Raw genomic sequence first — 15,685 nt, forward strand, 5'->3', positions numbered from 1 at the left:
CGTCATTGTGTAGCCTACGGAATCGTCCATCCTCATGTAGGGGGCCAAAAATTCTTCGGAGGATTCTTCTCTCGAACGCGGCCAAGAGTTCGCAATTATTCTTGCTAAGAACCCAAGTTTCCGAGGAATACATGAGGACTGGCAAGATCATAGTCTTGTACAGTAAGAGCTTTGACCCTATGGTGAGACGTTTCGAGCGGAACAGTCTTTGTAAGCTGAAGTAGGCTCTGTTGGCTGACAACAACCGTGCGCGGATTTCATCATCGTAGTTGTTATCGGTTGTGATTTTCGACCCTAGATAGGAGAAATTGTCAACGGTCTCAAAGTTGTATTCCCCTATCCTTATTCTTGTTCGTGTTTGTGTTTGACCAGTGCAGTTTGATGTTGTTGGTTGATTCGTCTTCGGTACTGTCGTTGCCACCATGTATTTTGTCTTGCCTTCATTGATGTGCAGCCCAAGATCTCGCGCCGCCTGCTCGATCTGGATGAAGGCAGTTTGAACGTCTCGGGTGGTTCTTCCCATGATGTCGATATCGTCAGCATAGGCCAGTAGTTGGGTGGACTTGAAGAGGATCGTACCTCTTGCATTCACCTCAGCATCACGGATCACTTTCTCGAGGGCCAGGTTAAAGAGGACGCATGATAGCGCATCCCCTTGTCATAGACCGTTGTTGATGTCGAATGGTCTTGAGAGTGATCCTGCTGCTTTTATCTGGCCTCGCACATTGGTCAGGGTCAGCCTAGTCGGTCTTATTAATTTCGTCGGGATACCGAATTCTCTCATGGCCGTGTACAGTTTTACCCTGGCTATGCTATCATAGGCGGCTTTAAAGTCGATGAACAGATGGTGCAACTGTTGTCCATATTCCAACAGTTTTTCCATCGCCTGCCGCAGAGAGAAAATCTGATCTGTTGCTGATTTGCCTGGAGTGAAGCCTCTTTGGTATGGGCCAATGCTGTTCTGGGCGTATGGGGCTATCCGGCCTAGCAAGATAGTGGAGAATATCTTATAGATGGCACTCAGCAACGTGATACCTCTATAATTGCTGCACTGTGTGATATCTCCCTTTTTATGTATGAGACAGATTATGCCTCGCTGCCAATCGTCAGGCATTGATTCGCTGTCCCATACCTTGAGCACAAGCTGATGAACCACTTGGTGTAACTGGTCGCCTCCATATTTAACCAATTCGGCTGTAATTCCATCGGCTCCTGGCGACTTATGATTTTTTAGCCGATGAATTGCACGGACTGTTTCTCCTAAACTTAGTGGTGGCAGTATTTGTCCGTCGTCTTCAGTTGGCGGGACCTCCAACTCGCCGATGTTCTGGTTGTTCAGTAGCTCATCAAAGTACTCAACCCATCGCTCTAATATGCCCATTCTGTCGGAAATCAGATTTCCCTCTTTGTCTCGGCCGGATGAGCATCGAGGTGTATAAGGCTTTATCCTGCTGACTTGTTGGTAAAACTTCCGCGCCTGGTGCGGTTGCTCCCTGTACTTTTCTAGTTCACAGACTTGTTGGTTCTCCCAGGCTTCCTTTTTCCGTCTGTGAAGTCGCTTCTCCGCTCGACGGAGTTCGTGATAAGTCTCTGCGCGTGCCCGCGTTCTTTGAGAATGCAACATTACTTCCGTTGCTAGCTTACATTCATCGTCAAACCAGCCGTTCCGACTCCTTTTGCGGCTGGGGCCAAGTATATTTGTGGCCGTATCCATGATAACGTTCTTCAGGTGGTTGTGAAGATCATTAGTTGATGCTTCATCTCCAGGTCCTCTATTGACTGCGGTTATTGCGGCATCCATTTCCCTCTTATAGGTGTCGCGGAGGGTTGTGTTGTGGATGGGTTCAGTGTTCACTCTCACCTGATTGTCAGAGGGGATTCTAGGTGGTATTGTTATTCGAGCTCGGAGCACCATGCCAACGAGATAGTGATCCGAGTTTATATTGGCCCCCCTATATGGTCTGGCATTCATCAAGGCTGAGAGGTGGCGGCGTTCGATCAACACGTGGTCAATTTGGTAGAAAGTGGTCCCGTCTGGAGAGGCCCACGTAACCATTTCGTGTGACCCTGCTAATTGAATAGTCCGCAGTCCGTTATCATTTGTTTTTTCGTGTAAGCTATGGGAGCCAACGTATCGCCTGAATACGGGCTCCTTCCCTACTTGGCTGTTAAAATCCCCAAGTATGATTTTGATATTATATCTGGGACAGGCTTCGAGGGTTCTTTCTACTGCCTCGTAGAAGGTATCCTTCTCCGACTCTGCAGTCTCCTCTGTAGGGGCGTGAACGTTTATGAGGCTTATATTGACATCCAAAGGAGAAATTTGCACTGCCTTGATGGAACAGTTCAAGCTGGAGGAACTTGCCGAAAAGTCCATTGTGAGTTTGCGGAATGCCTGTGGCAATACTCAAACGGCCACATTGCGATTACCAGTGGACGCAGCGCAGAAGTTATTGGAGGCCGAGAAGGTTCGAATCGGATGGGTTGTTTGCCGTCTGTGAGAGCAGATTTCTCTAAAGAGGTGCCTCAAGTGCCTCGCGTTTGGTCATTTCACGAAAGCATGCACCAGCGGCATTGATCGGTCCGATCGATACAGAAGGTGTGGGGAGAAAGGCCATATTGCCAAAGCGTGCAATAGGGACCCCAAATGCTTATTGTGCGAAGGAAGTGAGGGACGGGATTACCGGCATATTGCCGGAAGTGCTAAATGCTCGGAATTTAGGAAGGCGCTGACTTCAATGAAAAAATGAGGTTTATTCGAATAAACCTCAATCATTGTAGCGTCGCTCAAGATTTACCCGAGCAGACCATCTACGGATCCGAGGTTTAAATTGCCATCATTAGCGAACCCTATAGAAACCGTCACGGTCGCGTATGGGTGACAGATTCGACTGGGGGAGCGGAGATATGGGCATGCGATCGACAAACCATACAATATACTGGGGGTCAGACATACAGCGGCTTTGTGTGGTCTAAAATAAAGGAGGTATATTTGCACAGCTGTCACGCCCCACCAAGCCTGACACTGCCCGAGTTCGAGGAAATGCTTGACAGTCTTGTGCTTGACGCAAGGAGTCGTAGTCGAAGGGTGGTTGCTGGTGATTTCAATGCCCGTGAGTGGGGTAGCAGAGAAACAAATGGAGGGAACCGCAGTCTATTAGACGCTTTCGCACAGTTGGATATCATTCTAGCCAGTGAAGGATATGTAAACACCTTTCAGAAAGGGGGGTCTACTTCAATCGTAGACCTAACTTTTGTCAGCCCTGCACTGCCACGCGATATGACCTGGTGCGTCAGCAAGCACTACACTCATAGCGATCACTAGGTAATCTTCTTTGGGCTATGGGTGGAGTCACCGGGCATAAGACCATCATGCCCGATACCGGGAAAAATGTCAGGCTTTATAGAGATGTGGTTGGACCAACCTAAAGCAGGCGCCTCTACGGAAAGGGCTTCCCATGTGGCCCAATGCATCGCCAAAGCGTGTGACGCGTCCCTGTCGAGGAGGTGCTCATTTCCCAGTAGAAGATCAAACTACTGGTGGAATGCTGAACTGGCCAGCCATCGATCAGCCTTCACTCTTGTTAAAAATTATCCAGGGGTTATTCCCTCAGCAAGAGGAGGGCAGAGACAGCTTCCAGCGACTTCTAAACGACACGTTAATACCGCCAGTCACCAGTGGTGAGCTGCTAGAGATCTGCGCTAAGATAGGAGATAGCAAAGCTCCGGGTCTGGATGGCGTGGCGAATAAGGCCCTTAAGCCTGCCGTGAAATCCAGACCGGACATGTTCGCTGTGTTCGAAGCGTGCGTGCGGAAGCTTTGAGACCATGTAGGATATCAAATGCAATGGCTTAATTAGAACTTTCTGAAATTATTTCTAATATCGAGTGAAACATAGGGGAGTAAGCGCTCAAAATGTGGAACTCAATAAGTGAAACTGGTGTCTTCCTCAGAACTTACCCAACCAAAGAATTTGAAAAAACGTCACAGTAATGCATCTATAGAAAATCTAAACCTCAAAATACATCCTATTCCGATATCTGCACAAATAAAATTAATAATAATAGTATATAACTATGTTTTAGGAATTTACCAGAAAGCCCCCCTTAAGTTCACCGTAAAATATAATAACATAGGACACAATTCTGAAAAGTTTGAATGAACTCAATCCAACTATTATTAAAGTATGTACCTCGTTACCAGCAGTTTTTATTTTACGTACCTAACAGAGCAAAATGTAAATGCGCGCAGATGCGTTATGCGTAATGCGGTAATAGTCAGTATTTGTTTATTTAGGATGAATACAGTATTTATGTGGTTGGTATGTCTATATATATGTGTATGTTGGAGTTTGGCAAAATATGACCGAATATATTGTATTCTTAGCTATGTACCAATGGAAAATCATGCAGAGAGTTTCTCATATAAGATGAACACAAAACCTTATACCCGAACCGCCCAGCTCCCGGTATCCCGATTTATTTGTTTATTACTTTCAAATGAATGCCAAACACCTCAGGAATATTATGGGTATCTATGGGGCTTTTTTGTTTTTGTTTAATATTTACTAATCACAAATTTGTTTAAATTAGCCGATTTTTTAGCAAAAGTCAATTTCCAAGTGCTACAAAAAATCGAAAAATCCACCAAAACAAAATCCTTCAAGATTTACCTCGAGAAACATCTTCTTTAAGTAACGGATTTTGATTTTTGTGTTTCAGATGATCCTATCGCGTGATATCGTGTACACCCCAAACAAATATTTCCCGGGGTGCCTCCGACGATTCATTGCCGCTTGTTCAATTTAAAATTTTTTACAATAGAAATTTCGTTCGATTGTTTCATTATTTAATGGAAATTGATTGAATAAATTGGCTCTATCTATCTGTACCCATGAAAAAAAGAATTTTAAAACTTGCCTTTTTTCACGGAATTAATTTAATTAATTAATGAGTAATTTAAGTGAATTGGCTTCATATCATTGGTACGGATTTATGTGGCCCTTTCACATACCTAAAAAGGGAGATCAAGTAGTGCAGCAATTTTAGAGGTATCATGTTGCTGAGTACTATCTAAAAAATTTCCTCCATTGTCTATCCAGCCTAGATAGCGTCAAACGTCCACAATATCATCTGCTCATACTAAAAAAGCAAATCAGCAACAGATCAGATTTCCTCTCTGCGCAAGCAATGGGAAAACTGTTGGAATTTGCAGTTGCATCGCGCTTTTCATCGACTTCAAGGCCCCGTATGATAGTATAGTCAGGGTAAAACTGTACACAGCCATGAGGGATTTCGATATACCGACACAATTGATAAAATTGACGAGGCTGATCAATACGCGAGGCCTGATAAAAGTAACAGCATTACTCTCGGTATCATTCAGCATTAACAACGGTCTAAGACGAACGGATGACTGTCATCCATTTAACGTGGCCCAGGGGAAAAATATTCGGGCTGCTGACGATGATTTCGAAATTGACATTATGGGAAGAGCAACCTGAAGTGTACAATCTAACTACATCCAGATGAAGCAAACGCTATGAGATCTTGGGTGGCACATTAATAAAGGCTAGACAAAGTCCATGACAGCAGCGTCAGCACTAAAAAACATGCCGGCGGACCAGTAGCTAGACGCTTCAGTCAATTAATAAATATTATAGTAATATACTATTATTAACTTGATTTGAACAGATATCGGTACGGAGGGTATTAAGGGGCCTGGGCATCACATACGGGCAGCTTCTTGATTTTTTTCAGATATTTCGGCTTTCCAACAAATGTCAAAACTAAGCCTGGCTTCAATAAATACTAACCGATACCTTTCATTTGAAACCCCGGAAGAAAATATTTGGTGAAAAAAGGATTACATCCTTCTTTTGCATGAAGACTCCCCCTCCCACTTAAATTCGACGCAGAATGATGTAACTCACTGTAAGCGTGAGCGTTTACAGTTCCCACATTTCCACCAAATTTTGAGTCAATATACCTATAGGCGTTTCCGAAACAAATGCGTGTGACAGGCAAACAGACATACGGACAAACAGTAAACCGATTTTAATAAGGTTTTGTTTTACACAAAACCTTAAAAAACACCAAACATCAAACCGGACTAGTCAAATGAGAACAATAAAAAAAGAAGACTACAATTTAACTGCATACATATCTTTGGCGTGAAATCCTGGACTGCACATTAATAAAGGCAAGATGAAGTTCATGATAGCAGCCGAGAGTACTAAAACTAAAGCAGCAAGAACGTCAAATCAGGCTAATCAAATGAGAACAGCAAAGATAGCAGACTATAACTTCATCATCATTTCTCTTATCTAGAAGCTATGATGATAAAATCTGCGCACGGTTGCCTGACAGCCGACAGAGCCTTTTTCTGTGGACAGAAATTGTTTCTCCTCCTCATGCCTTTTTAGGCAACTTTAATTCTTAGCAAGAAAAATCGCAATCTCTTGACCGCGATCCAGAGAAAAATCCCCAGTGAATTTTTGGCCCCTACAACGCTTTCGATTCCGCAACGATTCCGTAACTTCTGGATGATGATGATGATGGACCTCGACGCAAAATCAGTATATCTGCAGTTCCTTACCAAAGCATGGTTCTTATGCCGTTGATGGTGGTGATATTACAATCAAGTCGTCCAGGTTCGGTCGCGCTAAACCAGTAAAGGTTTACATAGTCGTACATTTAGGGATATACACAGACATCACCCCAGTCGCTTTTCTTCCAGCGTTCCAAGGTTTCCGCCGGGGACTTCCACGTACTGCCCAATCCAACAATGGGACCAACTTTGTACGCGCGTCAAAGGCATTGTATGAGTCATGGCTTAAAATGATATCTGAGTGTGATAGTTCGATGATCCAAGAAAGAATTGTTTGGTCGCTTTGGAGGACTAGTCGAGGCCGTCGTAGGCTGCCTAAAACAGTATCCCATTTTACATGCGAGGAGCTCCACACGCTGCTTACAAAGCCATATTGAACAGCCAGCCTTTATATCCGATATTCGACAACAACCATGGCTTCCGGGTATTGACTCCAGCACACCTCACAATTTAAAGATATCTCATGGAGAATAGAACCGATGGAGGATTGCTTATCACAAAACGGTGGCCACAGGTTCAGGAATATTTAGGGCACTTGTAGAATCATGTTAAGTATAATCGACGAAGAGTACAATCAGATTGAAGGACAAACTAACGAACTCATCAGCCAATAAATTTCAATGCTGAAGCAAAACATTTCTGAATTTTCTATTAAGGTTAAATCCCTAACAGGAGAAATTTATGCTAAGTACAAGTAATTTCACGACATGTGTTACACAGCAGAACTTGCAGAATACGTCAACCAGTTACACAAGGAGGTCACTAGCATCCTACCGGATGTAGAACCGCTGGCCAGGGTTTTCGAGATTCATCCAGTCGTCGATTGATTCGAGAACGATTTAGTTACTTTGCAGTATTTGATTCAACTAGCCTATAAGGATAAATGCCGAAAGGTTATTGCCTTCTCCAATTTTTACAATGTGACCTAGGATGTGGCCAGCACGCCCTCATTTTGCATTCTATTTTCAAACCCTAAAGGGATTCTCCTTGGGTTGTATGAATTATAGCTCATTAGGGCAGGACCGTCATGTTTCCAAAAAATCTTGAAAAGGCACCCCAGTTCTAGAACACTGGTGTAATAGGAAGCAGTGGGACAACGGAACATTCATAGTTCATATAAAGCCTAACTTAGGAGTGTTATTTCAGGAAATGGAGGACAGGATATCTGTGACCTGTAAAAGGACACAGTAAAATATAAGGTTGCCTGTCACCTTATGTGGTAAGTTTTCAAGTAAGGGAGACGTGCTGTCACACTGCATTAAAATAGACCAAGCAGTTCGAAACGGTTACTCCTCGCTATGACCTCTAGAACAGATTAAGGAGGTCATCCCGTGTTTCGGATCTGTGGAATCGGATTTTTTATTTTTTGGCATTGATTGTATCTAGATATAGTGTCGAATATATAGACAAAGTGATTTCCTGATAATCGGGGTCGTTCGGAAATTATACTGTTAAACACGTAATATGTCACATGCCCGATTTATGTCGATCGCCGTAATAAAGTGCGTATTTATCGGCCCGAATGACGTTCGAATGACTTCACTAAGAGAACAAAAATTGAAACCAAGGCTCTACATCTGTTTCTTGAAGAAACCTAAGGTTTATAGATTAGGTATAGCAGATTAATGTAACCAGATTTTATGGCTAAAAATCACATTCTACTTTTAAATGCGTTTTTTCTCGAAACTTCTTGTTGAAAATCTTTTGCCACCATAGCCCAAAATCTATCCAACTAAATTCTTCGAAATTTGCACGACTTAGTCAGAATATATTTCCCCGGTCCCCAAACTAGGATAATTACTATTCATTTAGTCGTTTTTTATGCATTAAAAAGCCTTGAAAAAAACACCAAAATTCACAAAAAAAAGTTTTCTAATAGTCCTAGTTTGACTGTGGTTAAGTCGGCACGTTAAAATGCCGTTTACATTTTTTCTTTAAAATGATTACAGCGCCCTCTAGCGTGGTAGTAGAAAAGTATTTTTTTTAGAGATGGGTGTATAAATTGCTCTGTATTTCAATAATGAACTACGCTATCGGGCTGGGAAAAATATTACGCATGCTCAAAATATTAGTAAATGTATGGTGAAAAATTCGTAATTGTATCTTTATCTAGTTCTTCACAAAAAATTTCTAAAAAAATCAAAAAAAAAAAACGGCCTTTACACGGGATGACCCCCTTAAATTAAAATTACCCCAATAGCTCAACAAGTCGTGAACGTTTCAAGGGTCTGCGTTAATATGTGCCAGTGGAAGCTTAATTGTAATTGCTTTACTTAAGAACCTACATGCGATGCTGACACATTACACCGGCGATGTTAGCACCCAGCTTTGTGGTGGACAACCCGGCAAGAACTCAACAGTAAGGAGGGCCAACTGCAAGAAAACACTACTACTAATTTTGCAATCACGCACTGTTCATGTTTTAATTTAAATACATTTCGAATACTCATCCAGAGCTTGATTGATTATGAGTCCTAACTTAAATTAGCATCTCTGTGCTGTATATATGAATATATGAATCAAAACAAGAAGATAATAGGATCTCCTTGACAGCCTAAGTTAATCGAAAAAAAACTGTGTAGATCTAATAGATTAGATCTGTATCCATTCAAGTGTGTATGGCCTGGTGCTCAAAATATATGAAAAAGCTAAGAGCTACTAGTTATAGGTCGAAATTCCAACGAACAAATATGATCTGTAAACAGATATAATCTGAAAATTGAAAGAAAAGAAATTTGATCAATTATTGTAACTCAGCAGCCCTGAAAGAAATTGATCCTGGATAAACACTTATATTATCTCCTCATATAAAACTAGTTTGTCGTTCACATTCGTGAGATTCCTTCCTACCACGGATCCAGAAGGTATCATAATTCTGACTTTTTTCCTGAGCATCTGGGGACTAAATCCTAACTATCATCAAAGCTAACTCAAACGTGTACATCAATTTCCTCGTCTACACCGAGTTCCGCGTTGCATACCACCTAGTTCCGCATTGCATACCAACATGAATTTCCGCGTAAGAAGCTTTATGCAAACTTTCTCTAGTAAATCAGCAAATAACTATGTATTTGCAAATCCACCTCAATTCCTTCATACTTGCAAAAAGGGGTGTAAAAGGCGGCCTCGAACCTTACTTTTTAAAGTAATGTGAGTGTCATCTCGTTTCCCAACGATTAGAAACTATTTTTTTTTAGAATGATGAGGTCCTAAGTCCGCATCAACTTAATGCTGGACCGGACCACATGGGGAGTAACTTACTCCCTCTTTCCTGGTCCACGGACCCTCGCTTAGGACTTGCACCCAAACAAATTCAAAAATGTCAAGCGATGACGGCTTTACGGTTTCTTACCAGGGCAGAGGCAAATCGTCAGACGCTGCCTCACCTCCGCCCTGGGAGCAACGTGATCGTAGCGGCTCGCAGATGTTCACATTAAGTTAATAATAGTAGATTACCATATTTTTGGGGAAATTGAGTAAAACCCTTAAGTTTATCTTAGAGTTGTAAAAGTTGGTAGTAGTATAAAATATAATATGAAGCATATTATTCCCAAGTTTGATTACAATCATACTATTAGTAACAAAGTTACAGTAGCTCAAAGTAGTGTAAATTTACTGCAACCAAATATCAGTATCACACTAAAGTGGGTAGTCAGACATGCTAAATGCATATACATAACGGGCTACCTACAAATGGGATAGTTCTACATTCAAATATACTCACAGAAGAAGCGAACAAAACCTTTCATACCTGAAGCGTCCAGCTTCCGGATTCCCGACTTGTTACTAGGTCATCCTAATCTAACATCGTTTTTAGTTTCCCGAACTTTTTCTTAGTTTCCAACCTGTTTTCGTAAACGAAAATTACTACTTACGACCAGGATATGTTTGCGGCAACCCATTTGTATAGACACTGTCAGTTGTTCCTGGTTGGCCATTTGGAGTTTGCGTTGCAAGATTGAAGGTTGGCATTGTTGGTGATGGTAATGATGGTATTGTTCCATTTATAGGTTGGGCAGAACCGTTCAGTGCGTGAGGTATTTGTGTTGCTAAAGCCGCCATAGGACTTAAGTATGTTCCTTGTGCAGTAGCAGCTGCCATTAGTGCAGCCTGATGTTGCTAAAAATATAAAGAAGAGGATGCAAATTTACCAATATCGCTTTTAATCAAATAGGATAGATATTAATACAAGTTGAAAATATAATATCCTGGTAACGTGTATAGTGACTTTTTAAGGTTTTGTGTGAAACAAAACCTTATTAGAATCGAGTCGGTGTCTGTCTACCCGTCTGTCTGTCTGTCTGTCACATCCGATTTATTCGGAAACGGCTGGACCGATTGTCATGAAAATTGGTGAAAGGATGTAATCTGGTATTCCCTTTACATGGAGTGGCGCCATAATGTATTAAGTTTAAGGGGGGGTTCCCCATACATGTGAATGGAGGGTGCAAATTTACTTTTCACAGAATGTAGCCATGAGGCGTATCAAATGAAAGGTCTCAATTAGTATTTCTCGAAACTGGTCCAATTTTTGATATTGGGTGAAACATAGGGGAGTGAGGGCTCAAAATATGACCCCCAAAAAGTGTAACAGGTCTCGTTCTCAGAACCTATCCAAGCGAAAAATCTGAAAAAAATCACAATAGTGCATCTCTACGAAATCTACGCCTCAAAATATATCCGTTTCTGATATCTGCACAAATAAAGTTAATAATAATATATTTCCACATTTTAGAAATTTACCCGGCAACCTCCCTTATGTTTATCCCAGAAGTGAAAAAAGTTGGCATGCGTATAATAAAGAACATAATGCACAATTTGGCCAAGTTTGAAGAAAATCCAACTATTTAGGATATGCGGGATCTTAAGTCCACATCCACGTGATGGTGGACCGGACTAAATGAGGAGCAACTTACTCCCACGTTTTCTAGTCCATGGATCCCTAGTTTGGAGCATAGTCTGGACTAAGTCCAATATAATTCGCAACCTTGTCGTATTTTTGCGATGGTAAAAGGGAGCGTTTTTCGACCTGTTGGCCCTTTCGGCCACGCTGCTCCCAGGGCAGAGGTGAGGCAGCGTCTGATGAGTTGCCCCTGCCCTGGACGAAACCGTCAGTAATTTTTTGATTTTTCGGTCCAACTATTATTAACAAAGTTTTAGGGGGTAAAACTTTACCATTTTTTGTGAATTTCGTGCATGACGTTATCATCACATATCAATTCGTCAATACCACAACGAATTGAGTTCTAATGAATGGGGTCGCAAGAATTATTTAGTTTTAATTTTTTAGTCATTTGTATATGAATATCAATTACTCCAAACAGACATATGTGTATGTAGGTATATAGTATATACGTGCTAATGAACATTACGGGTAGTGCCTATTTCAGCCATATATAAGAAGTAAATCGGAAATATGGGTACGATCAATTTGTGTACGTGCATATATGTGTACAGTATTCGGAAATAGGCAGTTTGTTTGTTTAGGGTGAGCGTAATATCTATGGCTGTAATATGTACGTATGTCTCGTAGTTTGGATAAATATGAAGGAATATGTTGGATGTGTAGCTATATACGGATAGAAAAATACGTGTTGAAATTTCTTACATAAGATGAACACAAAACCGGTATACCCGAAGCGCGAGTTTCCGGTATTCCGACTTGTTTGTGAATTTCGTGCATTCTAGAACGTTTATGAACGTCATCTTTCCATATCAATTCGTCAATACCATAAAGAAGTAAGTTCATATGAATGGGGTCGGAAAGGATTATTTTGTTTGAGTTTTTTAGTCATTTGTACATGAATATCAATTACTACAAACAGACATGTGTGTATGTAGGTATATAGTAGTTATATGCGTGCTAATGGAGTTTGCAGGTAGTGTCTAATTCAGAAAGATATATTTGTACATTAAACCAGCCGTATTTAATATACGTACTATATATGTACACATGTATACTTTTTGTGAACGAAGTAAATTGGAAATATGGGTACGACCAACTTATATACGTGCATATATATGTACAGTGCTCGGAAATAGGCAGTTTGTTTGTTTAGGGTGAGGATAATATCTATGGTGTCCGGATAGCTGAGTGGTTAGAGCGCAAGGCTGTCGTACGGAAGGTCGCGGTTCAAATCTCACTGGTGGCAGTGGAATTTGTATCGTGATTTGACGTCGGATACCAGTCGACTCAGCTGTGAATGAGTACCTGAGTCAAATCAGGGTAATAATCTCGGGCGAGCGCAATGCTGACCACATTGCCTCCTAGTGTACCGTTACGGTCTTGAATGAAGTGCTCTAACACACTTCAAGGCCCTGATCCAATATGGATTGTTGCGCCAACGATTATTATTATAATATCTATGGCTGTGATATGTACGTATGTCTTGTAGTTTGGAAAAATATGAAGGAATATGTTGGATTTGTAGCTATATACGGATAGAAAAGTATGTGTTGAAGTTTCTTCCATAAGATGAACACAAAACCGTTATATCCGAAGCGCGAGCTTCCGCTATTCTGACTTTTTAGACATACATTGGTTTATGATGTTTCGGATGCATTTTGATTTTCCTATTTTTAAATTGTTAATTCTTGTCTGAACAAGTGTTTAGGGTGGTGGACCGCACCTTAGGATGTAACGACATAACTAGGGTACTTTACGGTGGCAAATCTAATGCCAATACAATATGGGATGTGTACGATACGTCCTGGATGTATACGATATGGTTCGAGAGTGGCAATTTCGAACTATAGGTTCCGCTATAAAAGCCGAAGCATAACGAATACGCGCGCATGCGTACGAGCAGAGAGAGCTGCCAAATGAAGTTCATTCATGTACAATGATTCCCATTTGCAACACTGTATGCAGAAAAGTTGGGAAAATCAAACTTTTGCGATACGACACGGATGACGGTTTGTTGACAATCCACGTTATTATTTAATTTATGTGAATTCATTTTGAAAACCAAGGAGGGTGCTATTTTACTGGGAATTGATGTCACTTGCAGTAATTTCGGCGATTCCATACAGAATAATTGAATTCAAACCGTGGGTATGTACATTCTTGGTTTCATTTATTTTTGTCTTTTTCATAACTCAAAATATGCTCGCTGATGTTGCACACTTTTACAACATCGCATGTAATCTTCTGGATTTGGATTTGCAGATGGTGGGAGTCGCACCCCCACGACCTTTCGATGGAAGGGTGTCTTGGGTGTTCGAGACCATAATGGAAGCCATGTTGCAGAGCGAAGACACTTGGAAGCGAGTAGCAAGTTACACTCAAGGCATGTTTAAGACGAAAAAGAGGGAGATGGATAGGAGAGATGCCAGGGTATCTGAGACTTCCTGAATCCTGTGTAATGAACTATCCTAAATTAGTTTAGTCAAACAACTATCCTGAGCGGCCGAAGATGACCTAGAGAGAGGAGCTACCCCAAAACCTTAAAGAAATTGGCTAAGTGACCGTTAAGATCTGCCTGCAAATACTCAAACTTCCTCAAAGCGCTTGATTCATACGTTCTTGCACGCTACTGTGCTAGCTAAGTTCGAGAATGTGGGGGGGGGGGCTCATTTAAGCGCTTCGATCTCAAACGTGTCATTTTGATAAAATCAACGTGTCTATACGAATGCGTGGGTCCGCACCGGATCTAAAAATAACCAAACGAAGAAAAGAATTCGCGACGGCTTAACAAGATCAACCAGAACGCGAGCTAATCCTGGAAAATAAATAAATTAAAGAAATTATCTAAAATGCATGGTATATGTATCCAAGCGAAAATTTTAAAATCCTAGTGTCAATCGATAATGCAAATAAAATACATATACAAATTCACAGAAAAAACAAGAAGAGAAAACGGAAAATCCCGCAAATTCTAAAAAGGGAACTACAGTAAAAAATATAAATAATAAAACTAAATTATAAGTGATAATTAAAAAGATAAGTGAATTAGGAATAAATTTAAAATGGTAGCTTAAAAATGTATAACAACTTACAACTTAATAAGGTTTTGTTTTACACAAAACCTGAAAAATGAATAATAAATAGTAAAATTAAAAGAATAAATGAATTAAAATAAAAAAATTAACTCCGCCGAAGCCGGTCCCAAGCCCGGTTGTGAAAGGAGGAGGGATGGATAGCTTCAGTCTGAATGGCTGTACGCCACCGCAGCGTCTCAGGGGGTAGGTGAGGAAAGTGCAGGAACTTTGCAGTCTTGCAGATTACTCACTAAGGAAGCTATCTACATACCTGGCAGCTAGGGATAAAATGCACCACCAAAAAATGAGAAGAAGGAGAAATTTAAGGTCCGGTACGGATAACCGGCGGGAGTCGTCTGACTTGGTGACTGGGTCGGGCTCTCGTAATGGACAGCACGGCATCGAAACCGCTAGTCGTGGGGCGGTTCGACGTCTAGGCGCCACGACGACCAGGAGCACAGCTCCGCCTGCTGCAGCTGCTTCGCCACAACCTGTGGCGACCACTTCAGCAGGTTCGCGTAGGAAGCGGATGAAATGGACTGAAGAAATGAACCTCTTCATCATCCGCTCCTACTACGAAATAACGGCGGGGGCGGGTACAATATCTCACCGCCCCTTGTTGCACCAGAGATTCGTCGAGCGTTTCCCGCAATTCGCGCACGTGACTGTGCAGCGAGTCGCAGACCAGTACCGCTTCATCACTCGCAGTGACACAATCCCGGCCACCATCAGGGAACGTGTTCGACTTGAAGTCATCGGGGAAACTGGTGACCGAGAGTCGATGGGGGCAGAGGCGGCGGCATCAACAACACCACGCCGCACTGCAGGCAACAGGTTCAGTACTCGCCGAAGCACTATTCTCCACCGTCCAGCTGAGGTTTCCGCTGAGGTTCAGGACGAATTCCAAAGAGCGTGTATAGAATTCTCGGATATGGATCCTTTGCATAGACCAGGTATTCCCAGGCTCTATGCATCTCCAGCAACTCCGGGAATTCTATCTCAAATCAATGATGAGATTGCGTCTCGACTGTGTGCTGATATGTCGCTGCTGCAACTACAATCACTTGTGTATTGTGGTGCAGTTGCGGCTATCAG

General features: G+C 41.8%; 1 protein-coding gene across 16 annotated transcripts in view; it reads right to left on the reverse strand.

Annotated features, from left to right (window-relative positions):
- LOC119648834 (CUGBP Elav-like family member 4) overlaps positions 1-15,685 on the reverse strand; it is a 666,752-nt gene that overhangs the window by 271,430 nt on the left and 379,637 nt on the right. For all 16 annotated transcript variants that reach the window (XR_005249062.1, XM_038050698.1, XM_038050701.1 and 13 more), the window contains one exon: positions 10,486-10,729. Coding sequence is in view for 15 of the 16 variants with exons in the window: in XM_038050698.1 (XP_037906626.1) it covers positions 10,486-10,729 (244 nt within the window). In the remaining variant the exon portion in view is untranslated. The remainder of the gene's footprint in view (positions 1-10,485; positions 10,730-15,685) is intronic.

Source organism: Hermetia illucens, chromosome 2, assembly GCF_905115235.1.
Source record: "Hermetia illucens chromosome 2, iHerIll2.2.curated.20191125, whole genome shotgun sequence".
NCBI classification, from domain to species: Eukaryota; Metazoa; Arthropoda; class Insecta; order Diptera; family Stratiomyidae; genus Hermetia; species Hermetia illucens.